The 19873-nt window shown below is 45.4% G+C and overlaps 1 protein-coding gene across 1 annotated transcript in view; it reads right to left on the reverse strand.

The window, feature by feature from the left end:
- LAMA5 (laminin subunit alpha 5) overlaps window positions 1–19873 on the reverse strand; it is a 317451-nt gene that overhangs the window by 285113 nt on the left and 12465 nt on the right. Inside the window, exon 2 of the mRNA XM_015425665.1 lies at window positions 12551–12703. Coding sequence (XP_015281151.1) covers window positions 12551–12703 — 153 coding nt within the window. The remainder of the gene's footprint in view (window positions 1–12550; window positions 12704–19873) is intronic.

The following is a 19873-nucleotide window of genomic DNA, read 5'->3' on the forward strand; positions in this document are numbered from 1 at the left end:
TCCGAGCATGCGCAGTTCGGCTAGGCGCCGGGGATGCGCCGGCGCAAGGACGCGCCAGTGATCAAACGGCCCGGCTTGCCGCGCAGCTTCCCGATGAACCACCAAGGTAGGTGGTTGCAAGTTGGGGCGGATTTTCGCGGGGAAGGGCCAGTTCGGGGACGGAAGCACGACGCTTCCCAGATGTTGTGGTGTGATCGCGCCGGTTTGCTCCGCCCCCGAACTGTCCCGCTCCCGGCCCAAATCGCCTAGTGTGAACAGGACCACAGTACTCCAAATGAGGCTGCACCATCGATTTATACAGGGGCATTATACTGGCTGATTTGTTTTCAATTCCCTTCCTAAGAATCCCCAGCATAGTGTTGGCCTTTTTTATTGCAGTTACACACTGACTCGACATTTTCAGTTTGTTATCTACTACGACTCCAAGATCTCTCTCTTGGTCAGTCTCTGCCAGTTCGGACCCCATCAACAGGTATTTACAGTTCAGTTAGGATTTTTGGTTCCAATGTGCATCACTTTGCACTTGGCCACACTGAACCCCATTTGCAACACTGAAGCCCACTCACCCATCCTCGACAGATCCCTTTGGAGTACCTCGCAATCCTCCCTGGTTTTCACCACCCTGAACAACTTCATGTCATCTGCAAATTTAGCCACTTCAGTGCTTACTCCCAACTCCAAATCATTAATGAACAAGTTAAAAAGCATCAGACTAAATACTGATCCCTGTGGTACCCCACTGCTTACCACCCTCCACTGAAAAAATTGCCCATTTATACTCACTGCCTCCTATTAATTAGCCAGGTTTTGATCCATAAAAGGACCTTTTATCCCATGACTACTGAGCTTACTTAGGAGCCTTTGATGAGGAACTTTATCAAAAGCTTTCTGGAAATCAAGGTAAACATCATCTATTGGGGTCCCCTTGTCCACATGTTTGTTCACTCCCTCAAAGAACACGAACAGGTTAGTGAGACCAGATTGTCCCTTACAGAACCCATGCTGAGTCTTCCTCAATAGGTTTTGTTCATCAATATGCCTACTAATTCTTTCCTTGCCCCGCTTTATACCACTATTCCAACACCTTGCTGCCCCCACCAACTAGACAATTCACAACTACACATTGCTTACATCTTAGAATTCATTAGAAAGCAAGGCTTCTGAAATTCCTAGCTTTCCTGGCATGTCTGACCTTGCTCTAGACACAGTTCACCTCAGGGAGGACTTTACCCTAATCTTTGAAGAATCCAAGAGCATGCACAAGAAAAGGGACTGCCCTGGGGGACAGAGTGGACTGAAGAGAAAACCAGGCTCTGAAAGAGCTCCTAGGTGTAGTCTGACTTTATTCACTCTTTCATTGAATGGAGGGGGGGATATTTTTTAAGAAAGGGAAAACTATACTGGAAATGTTGCATTGAGGGGAAAAAGAATTCTCACTAAAAATATTGAACAAAGTTTGAGTCCAATGGCACCTTTAAGACAAACAAAGTTTAATTCTGGGTATAAGCTTTCATGTGCATGCACACAAAAATTTATACCCGGAATTAAACTTTGTTGGTCTTAAAGGTGCCACCTGACTCAAAGTTTGTTCTATTGCTTCAGACCAACACAGCTACACACCTGAATCCAAAAGATACTGATTCTGTGTAAGCGGCCATTTTAAAAACAAGGATTATAGCTGTATCCTTGGCTTAGAAGCTTTCCTTAATCTTGTGAAAATATCCAGAGGGATAGCCCTGCTGGTCTGCGGCAGCAAAAACAGTCCTTGTGGAACTTTAAAGGCTATTTATATTTTACTTCATTTACACCCCACCTTTCTCCCCAATGGGGACACAAAGCAGCCTACATCATTCTCCTCTCCTTCAATAGCCCCATGAGGTAGGTTAGGCTGAGAGAGTGTGACTGGCCCAAGGTCACCCAACGAGCTTCCATGGCACAAGTGGGGTTTCGAACCTGGGTGTCCCAGATCCTAGACCGACACTCTTAACCACTACATCGCACAGGCTCTCAGAGAAATCATATTCCAGTATAAGCTTTTATAGCCAAGAGCCCAGTTTAAAATATCCATACTCTTCAGAAACAGGTTGCTCAGTCTTTCTTTGGTTTCTGAGAAAGTTAACATCTTTTGACATTAGTCTTAAAACTGCCATGCTAGGTTTCTTCTGGAGAGCAGGGATGACGAAAGAAAAGAAGCAGGCCTCCGCATCCCCCACTTAGACTGACCAGGGGACAAGTAAAGGGCTAAGTGATAACTAAGTGTGTGGACTCTAATCTGGGAGAACCAGGTTTGACTCCCCACTCCTCCACTTGCAGCTGCTGGATGACCTTGGGCAAACCATAGTTCTGTCAGAGCTGTTCTCTCGAGGACAGTTCTGGAAAGAGCTCTCTGAGCCCCACCTACCTCACAGGGTGTCTGTTGTGGGGAGGGGAAGGGAAAGGAGTTTGTAAACTACTCTGAGACTCCAAGTGAAGGGCAGGGTATAAACCCAATCTCTTCTTCTTCTTCTAAATCCAACTTAAGTGTATCCCCACTTGCATTTCTGCTTGCAAAACGTCTTGCGCAATCAATTTGGGGACACTATAATAGAGGAAAGCACTAAGTGCTGCAGAAGATCTTAAGTAAGAATAACCACACTAAGTCCATTCATGTTTCCCTTTGCATATCACCGGGTCAAAGCCAAAAGGGTCTTTAAAAAGCGTAAAAGTAAAATGTTCTCTGATGACACAAAGGTACAGGAACCAGTGTGCAGCCCTTGTGACTGATGACTATGCTTCAAAGCAACAAGAGTTCAGAGTATAAGACAACTGATTAGTTCACAATAGCTCTACAGTATAACTTTTCCAGAAAGATCACGACTGCTGCGGCCATTACAAAACCAAAGACTCCGTTAGGGAACAAGACAAATGATCCTTTTCTATGGAGGATACAGGTTTATTACAGTCACTAAGGGAAACGACATCCAACTGACCCTGGAGGGGGGGAAATAGCTTCTTTCTCTCTCTTTGTACATTGGCAACAAATGACACTTTTATTTCCTCTGATCGAACTAGTTGTGCATGTAGTGAAGGCTGTATTTTTGGGTCCAGGGAGAGGATCAGAAAAACAGGCTCTGAAGGTGCAGTAGACAAGGTTCAATTGCGAGCAAGGCTTCATTCAACCTGTGGATTGGATAAATGGATGGATGGATGGATGGATGGATGGATGGATGGATGGATGGATGGATGGATGGATGGACGGATGGACAGAAGATACATAGAAAGACAGACAGACATTCCACAAAATCTGGATCAAGAAAACCCAAAATATGGATCAAGAAAAGCGCAATTCTAGGCCCCGGTCACACGGAGAATTAGGTAGGTGGAGGCCGCAGGAGGAGAGCCGCTGGAGACATTGCTTGAGTTATCCCGCGGATGAGTCGTGGGAAGCTTTACCTGTTATGCTTATTAGTACAGTTAGTTCTCAGGCCTAATGGCGCGCGCGGGAACTCCCGCAATTGGGTCCTGGTGATTTGAATGTACTATATCTTGACATGCTCTTTAGTTGCAAGTTATTCCTAACAGTGTTCCTGTCAATGCACCTTTAGCTTCAATAAAAGTAAAACCTTTCTACAAGCTTGTACTTCGTTGTCGCTGGGGGGATCTGACACGCGGAGGGGACAGATTAAGGGCGGATCAAATCGGCGCGATCAGACACCAACATCTGGCAAGCGTCGCGCACCCACCCCTAACCCGTCGCATCTGGCCGAAAATGCGGATCGAAAAGGTACTAGGGAAAATGGAGTACCTACCGGAAGATCTGCAGCAACGGCGGGCATGGGATCACGGATGCGCCAGCAGCCCGTAGCATCCTGCAGCCGTCCCTACCCGCGCATGCGCACTAGCGCGGGTCCGCCGTGTTGCCTCGCTGGGACTATGCCGTTGCCTCCCCAGTGTGATTGGGTGCTAACGGAGGGAAAACGGAGCCACGGGGGAGCGTAAGATCGCGCTCCTGTGCTTCTTTTAGCTCCGCAACTAATACGCCTCCCTTCCCCGACAGATTTTCTCGCTCGTGTGACCGGGGCCACAGAAACCTTCAAAACCTATCAAAATCACACAACTTGTGTCACTTTGCTTATTTTTACTGTTTATTCTGATTTGGGGGATGGAGCAAGCAGCTGCCCAGGGCACTGAGAAGGCCTGCCTCCAAACACTGGAAATCTCTCTCAGCACCTCTTCTGCCTTTGGGGGTGTCAGCAGGTATTACCCAAGCACTTCCACAAATATTCTCAAATCCACATAGGGCTAGAAATGCGTTTTTTGAAAACCAACTACCCTGGAAGTTGGGATTCTCAGGAGACCAATTTCTGGACTCCTTTCTTTATGTCACCAAGAGTGTATGAAACCAACTGGTACTTGAGATGTCATTCATCGCCTGGCGGGTGCTGACAACTAACACGAGATCGGAATCAAGTCATTTCGCCTGTGGACTGAATGTGATCAGACTGTCAAACATCTTTATTAATCTACAACAGAACCTACATCCAGTAATCTCTCCTTGCAAGGAATGATTCTTTAACAGTTTGCCTTTTCCACAGTCAGCATTATTGAGTAGCAAGCAAGTGGAGGCAAAACTGCCATCGTTTTTCAATTCCAAGACTTCTAAGCATTTCTTTTCACACAGCTCACTCTGAAAGGCTGACATCATATAAACATTTTTGTGGCGGTCTGCCCTGGATTCACCTTTATGGGAGCAGATGTCGTAGATCTGGAAAGAAGCCAGCTATTCGATATTTCTCAAAATAAAAAAAACCCTAAAAATCAGATTTATCTCTATGTTAATATGTTAGGGAAAAAATATTCCACTCAGTCTTCCCTTTCTCTCTTATAAAATGTTTAAAATCTGATAACAAAGTTTACGTCCGGTGACACCTTAAAGACCAACAAAGTTTTATTCTGGGTATAAGATTTCATGTGCATGCATGCTTCTTCAGATACACTGAAATAGAAGTCACCACTCACTACAATAGGGTTGCCAGGTCCCCTGGTCCGGGCAGGGGTCTCCCGTTTCGGGCACTCCTCTCTCCCCCAAAATTACCCCCTCTTACTTCCAGGAAGCCGGAAACAAACGCAACATGCCCACATCACCTGGATGTGATGTGGGCATGTCAGGGATGTCAGGTGGTGACACTCTGGTCTTTGGGCAAAACTCTATGATTTATAGCTAATTCTACCATAGGGTTTTGCCCAGAAACCAGAGTGTCACCACCCAACATCCCCAATGTGCTGACATCACTTCCAAGTGACATGGGTATGTTGCGTTGCTCCACCTCACTCCTGGAATGCTCCCTCCTACCCCCCCCCCGGCACAGGATTGGGACCTGGCAACCTTAGGTAGCAGGTGGGGAGGGTGCTGACAGGAAGGGCTAATTAGAGTCAAGATGCCTAAGTAACTGAGCTAAGATTGGATTAAGGGAGTTTGTAAGATTTGGGAATAGCAGCAAATTAGCATACAGCATAATAAAGGTGTTTACAAACAGAAGCCCTTGGGGTTCCATTGTCCTGAGTGTTGTGATAACTTGTCGCTCAGCAAATCTGTTAAAGTATTGTGGTCAGAGGCAATGAAAGGAAAATCCATTCTATACCGTATTTGTATTCTTCACTGTCTGTCTCCTAACCGACTGTTCCACTGCACAGCTTGCAGCCAAAGGAATACATATTGTTTGGCGATGTCAAGCTGTAATTTCTTCCTGATCATAAGGTGGTTTCTTTCCCACTGCATCACAGATATCAACAGTTATGAAGTCAGGTGTATGATCTTCCTAATGATACAAGAACGGCTGCTGCTGACCTGGAACAGTTGCCATTCCCCGGTCCCCGGGGGGGGGGGGACCCACAATCAAATGAAAGAATTCTTCTCCATTCTATGACAGGTCTTCCTTGACCTCTCCTGCCAAAGAACTGTAGACTTCCAAGCCATCACTAGCATTTACTACATGATGCGAGTCTATTATATAAATTACTGGAGGTGGGTGGTCTGCCACTTGGGTTTTATTACTCGCCTCCCTTTTTTTCTTCTTTCCCCAGTTGTCATTCACTGGCTGAGGATCTGAATACTCCTCCCTCCTCACTTCTTTATCTGTGATTTTAATGCTACTCAAGACAGATGGACAGGCGACAGGAAAGGGCATGAATAAAAGAACAGCTTGCAAAATGGGGAATAATAGCAACTTTCATTCACAGGACAGCGGAGCGAGTAAAGGAGGCTGGAGTTGAGTTGCCAAGAATTCTGTACCTTGAAAACTGCTACAGATATGAATTAGAACAGCTCCTCCCTTTATTCACTCACTCTCAAACTCAGCTCCTCTCCACATCTTTAAAGTGAGCTCATAAGATCATTGCTTCCACAGAACCAGCTTCGCAGGATCACTGCTTCAGTACGAGAGATTCGAAAACACCGTCTTACTTAATAAACAATGAATGGAGGGGTCAATGGAAAAAGCATATACTGCTTATGCCTCATTTAAGTTATCCATTTTGTATCCTGTTTCTAAGGAAGTGCATTTATTCATTTATTTAGATATTTACACTTTTTTTTTCCCTCCAGTGGGGACCAAACATTGTTCTCTCCCCCACTTTATCCTCAAAACAACAACCTGTGAGTAGGAAGTTGGGAAATACTTGAAGATTTTGGTGGCGGGGGCTGAGGAGGGTGGGGTTTGGTGAGGGGAGGGACTTCAGTGGGGTACACCACCAGAGAGTCCACCTTTCAAAGCAGCCATTTTCTCCAGATCTCTGTCACCTGGAGATCAGTCGTAATCCCAAGAGATCTCCATCTACCACTTGGAGGTTGGGAAGCCTACCTGTGAGGTATGTTAGGCTGAAAGTGAGTGCCTGTCCCTAGGTCCCAGCAACCTTTCATGGAACAGTTGGGATTTCAACCTGGGCCTTCCAGATACTAGTCCGACACCTTAACCACTATACCACAGTGGCTCTAGAGGCATTACCTGTGCCAATCCCCAGGCATTCCAGGAACTGCCAAAGATACCCTTGAAATTACAAGAGGCCACTGTGTCACTTGTTTAATAGGAGCATCAGGTATTCATTTCCCCCCATTAGTCACGGTTTTCACATTGGGGTTAATCTCACAAGACAGTCTTTTAAATTTAAACTGCAAAAGTAATTGTCTTTCTGGAGGAAGGAGTGCTTGGCCAGAAACAGAAGAATCCAACCGGGACGTCACACCTTTACACAGATAAGAATACATTAGTTCACTGAACTATTCTTGAACCACTGGGTGATGGGACATGAACACTGCCCCACAGTAGTCTGTCAGCCATTTTCCCCCAGAGAGCTGCCAATCCATGTATACATGAACCTATGAAGCTGCCTTATATCATACCACAATGCTCTCTCTAAACTATGGAGTCTTGTGAGCAAAAATTCTACTTTGTGAGCTACTGACATTAAAGTTGTGAGCAAGCAATTTGGCTACTGCATAAATTAGTTTGCTCTGGAGCCATCCTTCCTGAGCGAAGACAAAAATGTGTGAGCTGGAGGCTAAAAAACTGTGAGCTAGCTCACACTAATTCAGCTTAGAGGGAACACTGCACACCGCTCCACCATGGTCACTACTGTCTACTCAGAAGAAGAAGAGGAGATTGGATTTATACCCTGCCCTTCACTACTCAAAGGTGTCTCAGAGCAGCTTACAAACTCCTTTCCCTTCCCCTCCCCACAACAGAAACCCTGTGAGGTGGGTGGGGCTGAGAGAGCTCTTCACAGAGACTGCTCTTTTTCAAGAACAGCCCTTATCAGAACTATGGCTTGCCCAAGGTCATCCAGCCAGGTGCAAGTGGAGGAGTGGGGAATCAAACCCAGTTCTCCCAGAGTAGAGTCCACACACTTAACCACTACACCAAACTGGCTCTCAGGCTGGTAGCAGCTCTCCAGAGTCTCAGGCAGAGATCACCTGAGTCTTTTACCTGGAGAGTCCAGCAATCAAACCTGGGACCTTCATGCCAAGCAGATGCTCTACCATTGAGTCATGACAATGAACACATAGGATCTGTGGGCAAAAAACAAGTCTCCAAGGCTTTGAAACTCTGCTTGAATTATACCACACCATCAATGCCCACCCACAAGACTGATCCTCATATGCCAAAATCACCAAAAAGAAAGAATGGGATAATACACAAATAAATGGCCCCACATGTTAAATGAGCAATTTTTAAAACTGTGCTTTTTTTTAGAAATGGTACAGCTACTTTTTGCAAGCCCAGCAGAGAGAAGAAGAGATTGGATTTATACCCCACCCTTCACTACCCAAACAAGTCTCAAAGCAGCTTACAACCCCTTTCCCTTCCCCTCCCCACAACAGACACCATGTGAGGTAGGTGGGGCTGAGAGAGCTCTGAGGGAACTGCCCTTGAGAGAACAGCTCTGAAAGAACTTATGACTGACCCATGGTCACACCAACAGCTGCATGTGGAGGACTGGGGAATCAAACCTGGTTCTCCCAGATTAGAGTCCACGCTCTTAACCACTACACCAAACAGGATGATATAAGACTTCAGCCCTTTAAATGCTGTCTCATGAAAACCAGGCTCCTGAGCTGAATGCCCAGTACTCTGAATTCCAAGGAGGAAACTGTTTACAGCACAGACTGCCTCCTCCGCCTGCCCTATTCAGCAAGAAACTGCAAGGCTGGTCCCTGCCAGCCATTTCCCAAGTCAGATACTGTTGCACACTGTTGAAATAAAAGGCCAGTGTGACGGTTTACTGTCAAACCCTTCCATGAAGGAAAAGCTCCTTCCAGAGAGATGGTCAGCTCCCCCCATCTCCAGGCCCCCATTCAAGTCGGCTGTCTTGGTCCCCTACTGTATTGAAGCCTTGTTTAAATATTTAACCAGAATGTTCCAGAACAAAAAGCTTCCTGCTTTGAAGTGAAAATGTGGCTTCCAAACAGACAATACCACGGAACAGACAACTGGAGTCAGATGCCCTTGCCGTGTCTCGGCCACACAAGGGCAAAAGGCACTCAGAAAATTATCTTTTTTTCCTGAATCTCTCGGCTTGCAAAGAGAAAAAGCTTGCTGTTTGGGGGAATTTCTGCCGGGAAAGAAATCCCTGATACTGCAGATCCACAACCAGTTGGAGTTTTCCATGAAGATGGTTTACATAATTGCCATTATACAGAATGTCACTTTACCTATCAGTTATTGATTAAAAATACTGTCTTTCTTGGAAGTCTCCATACAGCTACAAAATTTTAACAAATAGTCTTAACACTTCCCAAGAGCACTGTTGTATAGCTGTGCTGGACTGTGAGACATGGGAAGCAGTGAGTGCTGCTAATTAGAATTTCCTCAATGGTTTCATTTTTACCAGCATAGTTTAAAAAAAAAAAAAGCTTAGTTAAACTCATTCAAAGCAACTTCTGGGTATTTTTGTTTTAAGACCCAATATTTAATTGGGTTGAAATTTCATTGTATGCTTTATGTTAAGAAAAAAAGAAAACAAGATCCTACAAAGTCTCACTTCTTTAAAATGTTGCTGTGAAACACAGCTTAATAGTTTTTACATGGTTATCATTGGATTTTTACTTACTCATCTCATGGCTGATGGTATTCTATTTTTGATTATTTGTAATTTTGTACTTGGAAAAGACATCAGAATTCTTAATGTCTGTTTTTATTCCAGTGACTATTATTTGCTCTCTGAGGCTTAGCAGTATTTCAATATAATGCCAAATAAACTTGGTTCATTTCATTTCTATGGTGATGGAAAGTGCCGTCAAGTCACAGCTAACTTACAAGGACCTCATAGGGTTTTCAAGGCAAGAATAATTCAAAAGTGGCTTGCCATTGCCTGCCTCTTCATAGTGACCCTGGACTTCCTTGGAGGTCTCTCATCCAGGGCTTTTTTTCTGGAAAAAGAGGTGCCGAAACTCTCTAGAGGGAAATGAAGTTTTCAGTCTGTATACTGAAAACTTATGAACTTTTAAACATTTTTTTTTTAAATTGTCGAAGAGGTTCCAGAACTCTGTTCCAGTGCATTCCCCCAGAAAAAAAGTCCTGCTCTCGTCCAAATACTAACCAGGGCTGACCATGCTTAGCTTCGGTCCCGTTCACACTAGGGGATTTGGGCCGGAAGCGGGACAGATCGGGGGCGGAGCAAACGGCCGCGATCACACCACAACATCTGGGAAGTGTAGTGCTTCCGCCCCCGATCCGGCCCTTCCCCTCGAAACTCCGCATCAACTGGGAACCACCTACCGAGGTGGTTCATCTGGATGAGGCGCCTCAACCGGGCCGTCGGATCGCCGGTGCGTCTTTGCGCTGGCGCATCCCCGGCCCCCACCCGAACTGCGCATGCTCCGACATGCGCAGTTCAGCAGCCTCCCCGTCGGAACTGTGTTTTCTCCACGGCATCTGATCGTGCCGGGGAGATAAGGCGCCGCGGCCAGGGGATCCGTGGGATCCCGCCGCGGTGTTTCTTTTTTGGCGCAGCTTTTAAAAGCCGCGCTTCGGCCCGTGTTTTCCCTGCCGTGTGGCAGGGGCCTTCCAAAATCTGACGAGATCAGCTAGCCCGGCTGTGATCACACACACTAAATAATCTGCTTTCAATCCACTTTCAGTGCATTTTTGAATTGGATTTTGCCAGTTTGCACAGTACAAATCCAGTTGGAAAGTGCATTGAAAGCAGATTATTTAGTGGGTGTGGGACATCCAGCTCAGGTTATTTCTATATTATGTAGAAATCTCATGGGGCTTTCTTGGTAATGGTTTCCTATTACCCTGCATTTCAACCTAAAACAAATGTTTTAAAAATGAAAGACCATGTGAGCTACTCTTTCTCAAGTTGCACACCATGACTCAGAAATCAGGTTACAAAAAAAGGTAAGAAAGGCTAAGACACCAGATACTTTTCACATTACATACCTAGTCTTGACAAGACACCATGAACTCAGATTTCAAAAGGTCTGAATGTTCATTCAACAAATAGCCGCATTTCTCTTAATCACATTAAAACCCTTGAAGTGACTACTCAGATTGCAGCTATTTGCTTTCTTTTGTATGGAAGTGGAGCGTCACCTTTTAGATTCTTCACTATGCCTGCAGAAGAGATTCCCGGAGGCTCCAATGTCCATACAACCTCAACAACAAAAGTTGGGCCAATATTGACTTTGCGTCTTCTACTCTTTGAGATCATAACGACAGCAAAGCGCCAAACCCAACCTGAAGGGCAATTCACTATCCATTCATACTGATATAAGCCAATTATGGGAACCAATCATAAACTGTTCACGCAGAGCTCTCCATCACAGCAGCTCATTAATTATTTCCTTAGGAACCGATTTTATATATTCAACAAAAAAATCTAACAAGAACATTTCTTTGCTGAACTGCTCAGAGTTCTCCCCATCATGCTATTTTGCTATATGAGGTGATTGTATATCTTAGTGCCCCTCCTCACAAAAAACAATCTTCCCCCACCTGCAGCCTAAATTATTCTCAGCATGTTTGTATATTCATCAGAAACAAAATAAACTACTTGATTCTGATGAATATGCAAACTGGCCCTAGATAATTTCTGAAACACATTCACAAACAGGTACTGTTTGACAAACAGGTACTGTTGCATGGTAGTATGGCATACAATATCATCGCTTTGGTGAAGACTTTAAGGACCGGCGTTATTTATTTGCTTCACAAAATTTATATCTGGCCGTTCTGCCCTCACAAGGGCCACCAAGGCGGCTAACAAATTAAAACACACACAATAAAATCATTTTTAAAACATTATAATCAACCCTCCCCTCCAAAAACATGCACACATCGTTACAACAATTAAAAATGGAGCTAAAATGTGTACAAAATATTAAAACAGCAACTAAAACATGGGTCAGGAAAGAGACATCACTGAAGGAATGCAAACAGAAACAAAAAAGTCTTCACCTGCTGGTGAAAGATGGCAACAGAAGGGGACAGACAAATGTCCCTTAGGAGAAAGTTCCAGAGTTTGGGTGCCATGACCGAGAAGGCCCTCACCTGAGCTGCCACCCACCTGATCTCAGAAGGCAGAGGCAGCAGAACCTCTGAAGATCACCACAGTGGTCAAGAGCATTCATAAGGGAGTAGGTGGTCTTTAAATATGTTGGTCCCAAACCATATGATGGCTTTGAAGGTCAAAACCAGCACCTTGAATAGTACCTGGAAACAAATTGGAAGCCAGTGTAGATGGGCCAAGACTGGAGTGATATGTGCCCTATAATCCACTCCAGTTGACATCCTGACTGGCGGCTGCAGCATTCTGTACCAAATGAAGTTTCTAAATGCTTCTCAAGAGCAACCCCCATGTAGGGTGCTTTGCAGTAATCTAGTCTAGATGTAACCAGGGCATACACCACTGATTGCACTCACCTTCAGAAAGCAACAAGATTTCCTTTGTGTCCTGTAACATTACTTACACATCTATGACCAGAGAAGGTCTCTTGTCTCTCCACCACTCTTTAAGTTAACACCGAGCCTTGGCCAACGAGTAAACACCCCAAACCCTTCATTGTAGTTACCTGTCCAAGATCTAAGGTGACGTTGACTTCATTGAACTCCAGTCCACGTGAAAGAGGAGGGCTTTGCCACCAACGTTCGGTACCATCTATAGCATTGGTGATGGGATGAGCTTTGTTGCTGTTTGAAGATGAGCAGATGTCACAATACTGCCCCTGTGGTAGAAAGCACAAAAAAACAGAATCAAGTTTTTTAAAAGATCACCATTTTATTCATGAACAACTTGAATCCAAGTCCTTCTTGCATCACGATGTAGTAGTCAGGGGTCGTTTCATAGAAAAAGAGCTAGGGGAACTCATTAGCATAACTCATTAGCATATGCCACACCCCCTGACATCACCAAAGTGTGTCATAAGGCCACACACCCTGCCCCCAACGGTCCCGGCCGCCAGCAGCAGCCTTGCAGCTCCACTGCCGAGCCCCATGAGGGGCCCGGCGGTGGACCTGCAAGGCCGGCGGGAGTGCAAGGAAGCCCCGCGAAGGCCCTCCCTGGCCCCAGGCAGGCAGGGGTGGGGAGAGGCAGGGAGGAAGCAACTTACCCTCCCTCTTCTCCTGCCTACTCCTGGCTGAATGAGGGCCGGAAGCGGGGCGGCCAGAAGCAGGGGGCGGGGCTTCATCATGTGCCCCCCCCGTACCTCACCCAGGGGAACTGCGATCCCCTGCGATCCCCCCCGAAATGACCTCTGCATGGCACATGAAGCCCCTTCTCCCCTCCTGGTTTTTGTTGTGAGGAGAGGAAGGGAAGGTGATTGTGAGCTGCCTTGAGAGTCCTTAAGGTAGAGAAAAGTAGCATATAAAATCTACTGTACTTATTATTATTAGTGCAGAAAAACTTAGTGTTTCATAGAGTCGGAACCAAGTTGGAGTCCAGTGGCGTCTTTAAGACCAACAAAGTTTTATTCTGAAGAATCTGAAGAAGTGTGCATGCACACAAAAGCTTATAAAACTATGTCGGTCTTAAAGGTGCCACTGGACTCAAACTTTGTTCCATTGAAAAAGATATTAATAATGTAATTGACAATTAACGAGGGCCCTGTTCACACAAGGGGTTTTGGGCCGGGAGAGGGACGGATCGGGGCCGCAGCAAACGGGCGCGATCCCACAGCAACATCTGGGAATCGTGCTGCGCCCGTCCCCCATCCGTCCCTTTCGCCGAAAAAGCGCACCAAAACAGGACCACCTAACCGGGTGGTTCAATCGAAAGGCCGTGGGATTGGCGGCGCGTCCTTGTGTCGGCGCATCCCCGGCCCCCAGTCAAACTGCGCATGCTCGAGCATGCGCAGTTCGGCAGCCTCCCCCTCCCACTCGTCTCTTCCTCCCCGGCATCTGATCGTGCCGGGGAGCAACGGCGCGCAGCTCACGGGATCCATGGGATCCCGCCCGCAACGTCTCTATTTTGGTGCGGCTCTAATTAGCCGCACATTCACCGGTGTTTTCCCTGCCGTGTGGCAGAGGCCTAGGTTTCTCTCTCATCTATGATTTAAAACTACAATCACAATCTGAATAACAAACTATGGTTACAAGGGAACCCTGGTTAGTATTATCCAAATCAATTATTCACATTAGTGTTCTCAAATGCTACGAACTCTGGTTAGGACTACACTGTACTTCTCTTGGAGGATGAGTTAGATTATTTTTTTTAAATGCAGCTATCTATTCATCTGAGAGACTTTGGTTAATACGCCATCATAGTTATGGACTGGCTCACGTGACTGCCTTGAAGTTCCTGTGTTCTCCATGTGAATAGTGGGAATAGGGATATTATTTGCATGCCTGTGGAAAGCACAAAATCTTAGGCTGAAGACGGGGTTATAATAAATACCTTGAGATCAATGCCAAGCCTAGTACAGTTTACCTAAAAACTAAAGTGACCGGTTAGTGTTTTGTTTATTGATTTGTTTAAAAATGCTTTTCAGAAAATAAAGCCTTTAGTTTAAAAGTGCTATCTCAGCGGAGATATAATTTGCCAGTAGAGTTGGCCTTTTGCTCTATCCGCATGCTGGATCGCTGCCTCCATTTTGGTCTGCTGCAGGTTGCTATAGCAACAATAGTACACTATACACTAAGCCAATTCCTTCAAGGCCCTTGGCCTTCTGTGAGGAAAATTAAGCCAACTGTTTTTTTAAAAAAACTCTTCAGACTTTTTTTGTTTTTTGTTAGTTTAGTAAGGGTTTTTTCCCTTTTTCTTTTCTTTTTCTTTTCTTCAATAATGCCATTCTAAGCGGCCCACAAAGTTACACACACAGGGCTTTCAAATCCCAAAGGTCTTAACGTTTAAAACTGTTATCTCTAGGCGAATGAATAAATGGCATTGTCTCTAAGGCTGGCTCTGAATTTATCAGGTACATAATCTCTGTCCTTAAGGAGGAGGGAAAAAAAGACCTAGCATTCCTGTTCTCTTAATTTTGAAAGTCAGGCAAAGAAAAATCTCAATACAGCACAGACATGGTTTTGATATCTGCAGACATTTACACGACATTTCAGGTAGAAGAGAAACCAAAAATCCTTTGCATTCTTTCTCACTGCCTCACAGAACAACACATACAGACAATTACGCAACGTTAGATGTTTTTAACAAGCATGCTTTTTAATTAGCTAGAGACAGATCTGTGTATAAAATGAAGGAATTAAACCAGCCTAGACTGGCTCCACAGAAGGCTATTTTCAGTCGTGAGATAAGGTGTTAAGCAGAAAACTCAAAGCTTTAGTATCACCTTTCAGAACAGCATGAAAGCCATAGCCCATTTATTCCCTCTCTTTATGGCAGTATCTACACCAGTGTTTGGCAACAAACATGCTACCAAATGCATGCTCAGGGTTGCTGCAGCCACGGCAAACCCACCACCACAACACGGCACTGTTGCCTCCTCACAGCTGCCAGAAGAGGCGCATGCAGGCCAACTGCTAAACCACTGCTTCCATGTTGTTGCCAATTCTTTTCATTCCCTTTACCCATAAAAACTGCATACTGTTCCAGAGCAGGTCAACTGTAAGAAATCGAGACAGAGGTGAAGGAAAGACCTGCCACAACTCTCACTCCAAATATGGCCCATCAGAAATCTAGTGTCAACCACCTTCCTGTGTAGAGAAGACCATCATTGGGGTCCCAAGCTTACCATCATTAGAATACATATAACAGCGGCCAGAAGCAAACTATAGAAGCAAACTGAGTGGCTCCAATTTTACCTCAGAGGTCCTGTATCCCCCTACACATATAAAGTTTGATGAGGAGGGGCTGGATTTGAGGGACTTGAAAATAGTTTCGTAGTCCATGTCTGGAAAGTTAAGTCCCTGCAGTCCTTCTAGGTATCATGTGACGAACATACATCGATGGTGATAGCTTATATTATGCATTCATATCATGACAAGATATGATCTAGATAGGTGTGGATGGGCTCGTCCTCTGGTAAAATAAAAGCACAGGGGTTCCTTCTCTCTGCACTATTTGTCAGAGTCCTATAATCCCCTTATTTTGATACCATATACATGATCCATTTGTCACAAGTTGAAAACAGTGGCATGAATAATCAGTGTCCATGTTTTCTGATGGCCACAGGAATAAACAGCTTTAAAAGGGAATTAGATAGATTCATGGAGGGTGTCTATCAATGTCTACTAGCCATGGTGACTGAAGGGGCTCCACATTCTTTACCATTTCAATAGTTCTTTCAGTTTACAACACGCCCTGCTTTGGATCTCATCTCTTTTTTTTAGAAAACCTATTGTTCCAATTGAACCTTATTTAGTTTGCTCAGATCTCCAAGGAATGGATGCTGTTTTGGGTCTTCTATAAATGATTTTTGTGTGTGGTAGTTCAGCATTCTCTTGCTTATGGGGAGCTTGGCAGAGCTACTGGGACTCAAAATCCCCCAATAATACTTTCCTTGGTGAGAGAGAACTTAAAGTGACTGGTTGTAAGGAGTGCTGACTGTTGGGGTAGGAGTGGCTAGGTTTTGGGGTCTTTTATTACAGCCAACATATAGGAATATTTTGTATAGCAGAGTGAGGCTAAGATTGTATACCAGCTGGGGGGGAAGTAGTACATGGAGGACGGTTGATTAGCACGCCACTGGCGGACCGGGGTTGCAGCGATTTCTAGGCCGCCCTCCCCGCGAGCGAGCTCAGGGCGGCTAACATCCAGGCACGCATGCCAAATATATAAAAACAAGATAAAATACATTGCTTAGTTGCTTAGGATGGCGTACTATAGGAGTGCATACAAAGGTCTAACAATTGTTCTACTCAATGGTCTTCCTAATACGAGTGCCGGCACCGGCTAGATGTCAAAACCAAGGGGCAGGGCTTAAACATGTGTAGTATTTTAATCACCCTAACCTGGATAACCCAGGATAGCCTAATCTTGTCAGATTTCAGAAGCTAAGCAGGGTCAGCCCTGGTCAGCATTTGAGTGGGAAACTACCAAGGAATACCAGGGCTTGCTACACAGAGGGTGCATTCAGATGGGGTGTTTCAGCTGGCATAAACTGCACCGGTTCCAACCGGTTCCACAGCAGGCGTCGGCGGGGGGTTTTTTTAACTCAGTTTGAGCATGCACATAGGCAGCCATCCACAGAATGGCAATCTTCGCGCATGCGCAAAACACCCTGTCCCGAAAAGCATGCCCTGAAGAGAGGACTTACTTTTAAAGTTTAAAGAGTAAACTGGCATCCCTGAGGTCCCGGACTCCTCTAAAACAAACTAAGGACCTTTTCTTTTTTTAAAAAAACAAACACTGGGCCGAAGCTTCGCCCAAGCGCATATCGCCAACCTAAAAAAAAATGGCGGGCGAAAATCGGAAGCTTCGGGCTTCCGAATGGAAGTGGCTCTACAACGGTGGAGAGCAATCAGACGGGGGGGGGGGGGTTAAAGCGATTACAACCGTTGCACTCAGGATACCACTTGGGGACCTAGTGGCAGAATACAACGGTTTAAAGCTCTTTGCAACGGTTAGGGACGGACGGCAGATGTTCGCCGTGTGAACGCCGCTAAGTACACCGATTCCAACCGGCACCTATACCGTTGCAAATGCCCCGTCTGAACGCACCCAGAGGCAGGCAATGGCAAACCATCTTTGAACATCTCTTGCCTTGAAAATCCTACAGGGTCACCATAAGTCAGCTGTAACTTGACAACAACAAAAAAAGTATTTTAATCACTGTAGACATGCTCAAGGGCGCCCTGACCTGGATAGCCCAGGCAAGCCCGATCTCATCAGATCTCAGAAGCTAAGCAGGGCCAACCCTGCATGGTATTTGGAAGGGTGACCTCCAAGGAATACCAGGGCTGGTACGTGGAGGCAGCAAATATCAAGCCACCTCGCAGAAATTTCCTAGCCCCACGAGGGGTTGCCCGAAGTCACCATGGTTTCCAGGCACGCAAGTACATACACACACACAAAAAAAAATACTCACCAAAAATAAATAAATAAATGCTCAAGGGCCAATTGCTTAGGCAAAATAATGGGGAAGCATTGACAATGTAAGAAAATTCTGGGATCCAGCCATCGTTCTTGTCATTAACAGTATCATCACGTAGCGGAATTATGCCCTTCTAATTCTACTATGGGGCTTACAACTGTGTAACTTTGCTTAGGATGTCACTTTCAACCATGAAGGGTTGGGGGGGGGACACAGTTGGCCCACCATTACACATCCATTGTTCGACATGCATACCACACTTCAACAGATGTAGACTGTCGGCACATTCCCAAAGTGGGCAATATCGCCCCCTCGGGGGCGCTGGAACGATCCAGGTAGGCTGGAACGATCCAGGGGCAGATCCACAAACTGCATCTTTTTGTCCACTTCCTGAAGGTAGATGTCCAGGGGGGCGGTGAGTAATTTTTCTTCTGAAAAGGGGGCCATACGTCCTCTGTAGACCAACTGGAACTGGGTCAGAAGGCAGCAACAAAGATGAAGGAATGGAAAATAAATCCTACGAGGAAAGGCTGAAGGAATTGACAGGGGAGGAGAGAAAAGGGTAAAGACTTACTCGCTGCTGTTCCAGAGGGCAACTAAGTCTAATTACACTATTTAAACTTAGCATTATGATACATTTCCTAGCAGTGAGAACCACTGATCAATGGAAACTAACCTAGCAGTGTGGTAGCCTCTCTCCTACTTGAGGTCTTCAAGCAGAGGCTTGACAGTCACCTTTGGGGACCCAGTAGCTTTCCTGTACTGAGCAGGGGGTTCGACCAGAACACCCGTTAAGACCCCTTCCAACTCTGTGATTGTACGCTGTCTCTGTAGCATGGGAAATAACCAATATATGGTACCATTTCCCATGTGCCTCTCAAAAAGAACTAAATGTGCAGTTAACTTCTTGCTTTTGTCAGAATCCTGCTTTGCTCTCTATCTAAATCAGTGGAAGTGCTTACTTTGGATGCTCTCAGTCTACCTGCACAAACGATCAATGTGAAACTCATCGACCAGATGGCCACTGTGACACATCCATGAAAGCCTTTATTCTAACGGCCTGTTCCCTTAGCCTACACGTAAGTCTTCCGAGGCCCCTTCTCAAAAGTCTTCCAGGCTATGACTTATTTTATTGGGGTATTTTATTTTATTTATTGGCTATGACTTATTTTATTTTATTCTACATGAAGTAGAACAGGTGAAAGGGTTAGGACTGGCTTAATTGGCAAAACACAAAGAGCACAGACTTGGGAGATCGTTATTGCTTCTTCGGTCTACTGAAATCAAACCCTTCCCCCTCCATTGTGTGCCACACCTTGAACACCTCCCCCTCTGTTGCTGCACACCTCCATCATTCATCTAATCGCTAGGAGAACCGAAATCCCTAACGAGAACTAAGAACTGTGACCTTTCAAATAATACCTTCTCTCCTTTATCTGCCCTTTTTTCTTTCCTAAAAGGTTCAGCTTGCCATTACAGAAAGGAGCCGGCCACAAAAAGAATTTTACTAAAGCTTTCAAGATTGGTCTCCTGTCTGAGACCAAAGCTTAGATCAGAGAATCTGCAGTATCAAAGCCACACAGGAGAAGCAAGAGGAGGGGAGGGAGGTATCACAGTCTACAAAGCTGAAGTTCTTTAATTGGACATTTCTAGTAGGATCCCAAGAAAGGCCACGTGAATGGCACCGGGCAGCATTTGGAAGGACATAAATCAGAACTGGAGACAGAAAGCTACAAAGAGTTGTCAAGAGAGCCTAGATACTTTATTTAAGCCTCTTGTGCTGGTTTTATGTACTTGGCTAGAAATCTGATAATCTGACATGGGAGCATCACCATTAGACAACTGTTGCCTGGCAGATGCATAGGCGTGTATCCAACTGTCCATCTACAGAAAGCAAACAGAGCTTTC

This window comes from Gekko japonicus, unplaced genomic scaffold (assembly GCF_001447785.1).
Source record: "Gekko japonicus isolate JY-2015 unplaced genomic scaffold, Gekko_japonicus_V1.1 scaffold1202, whole genome shotgun sequence".
Taxonomy (NCBI): domain Eukaryota; kingdom Metazoa; phylum Chordata; class Lepidosauria; order Squamata; family Gekkonidae; genus Gekko; species Gekko japonicus.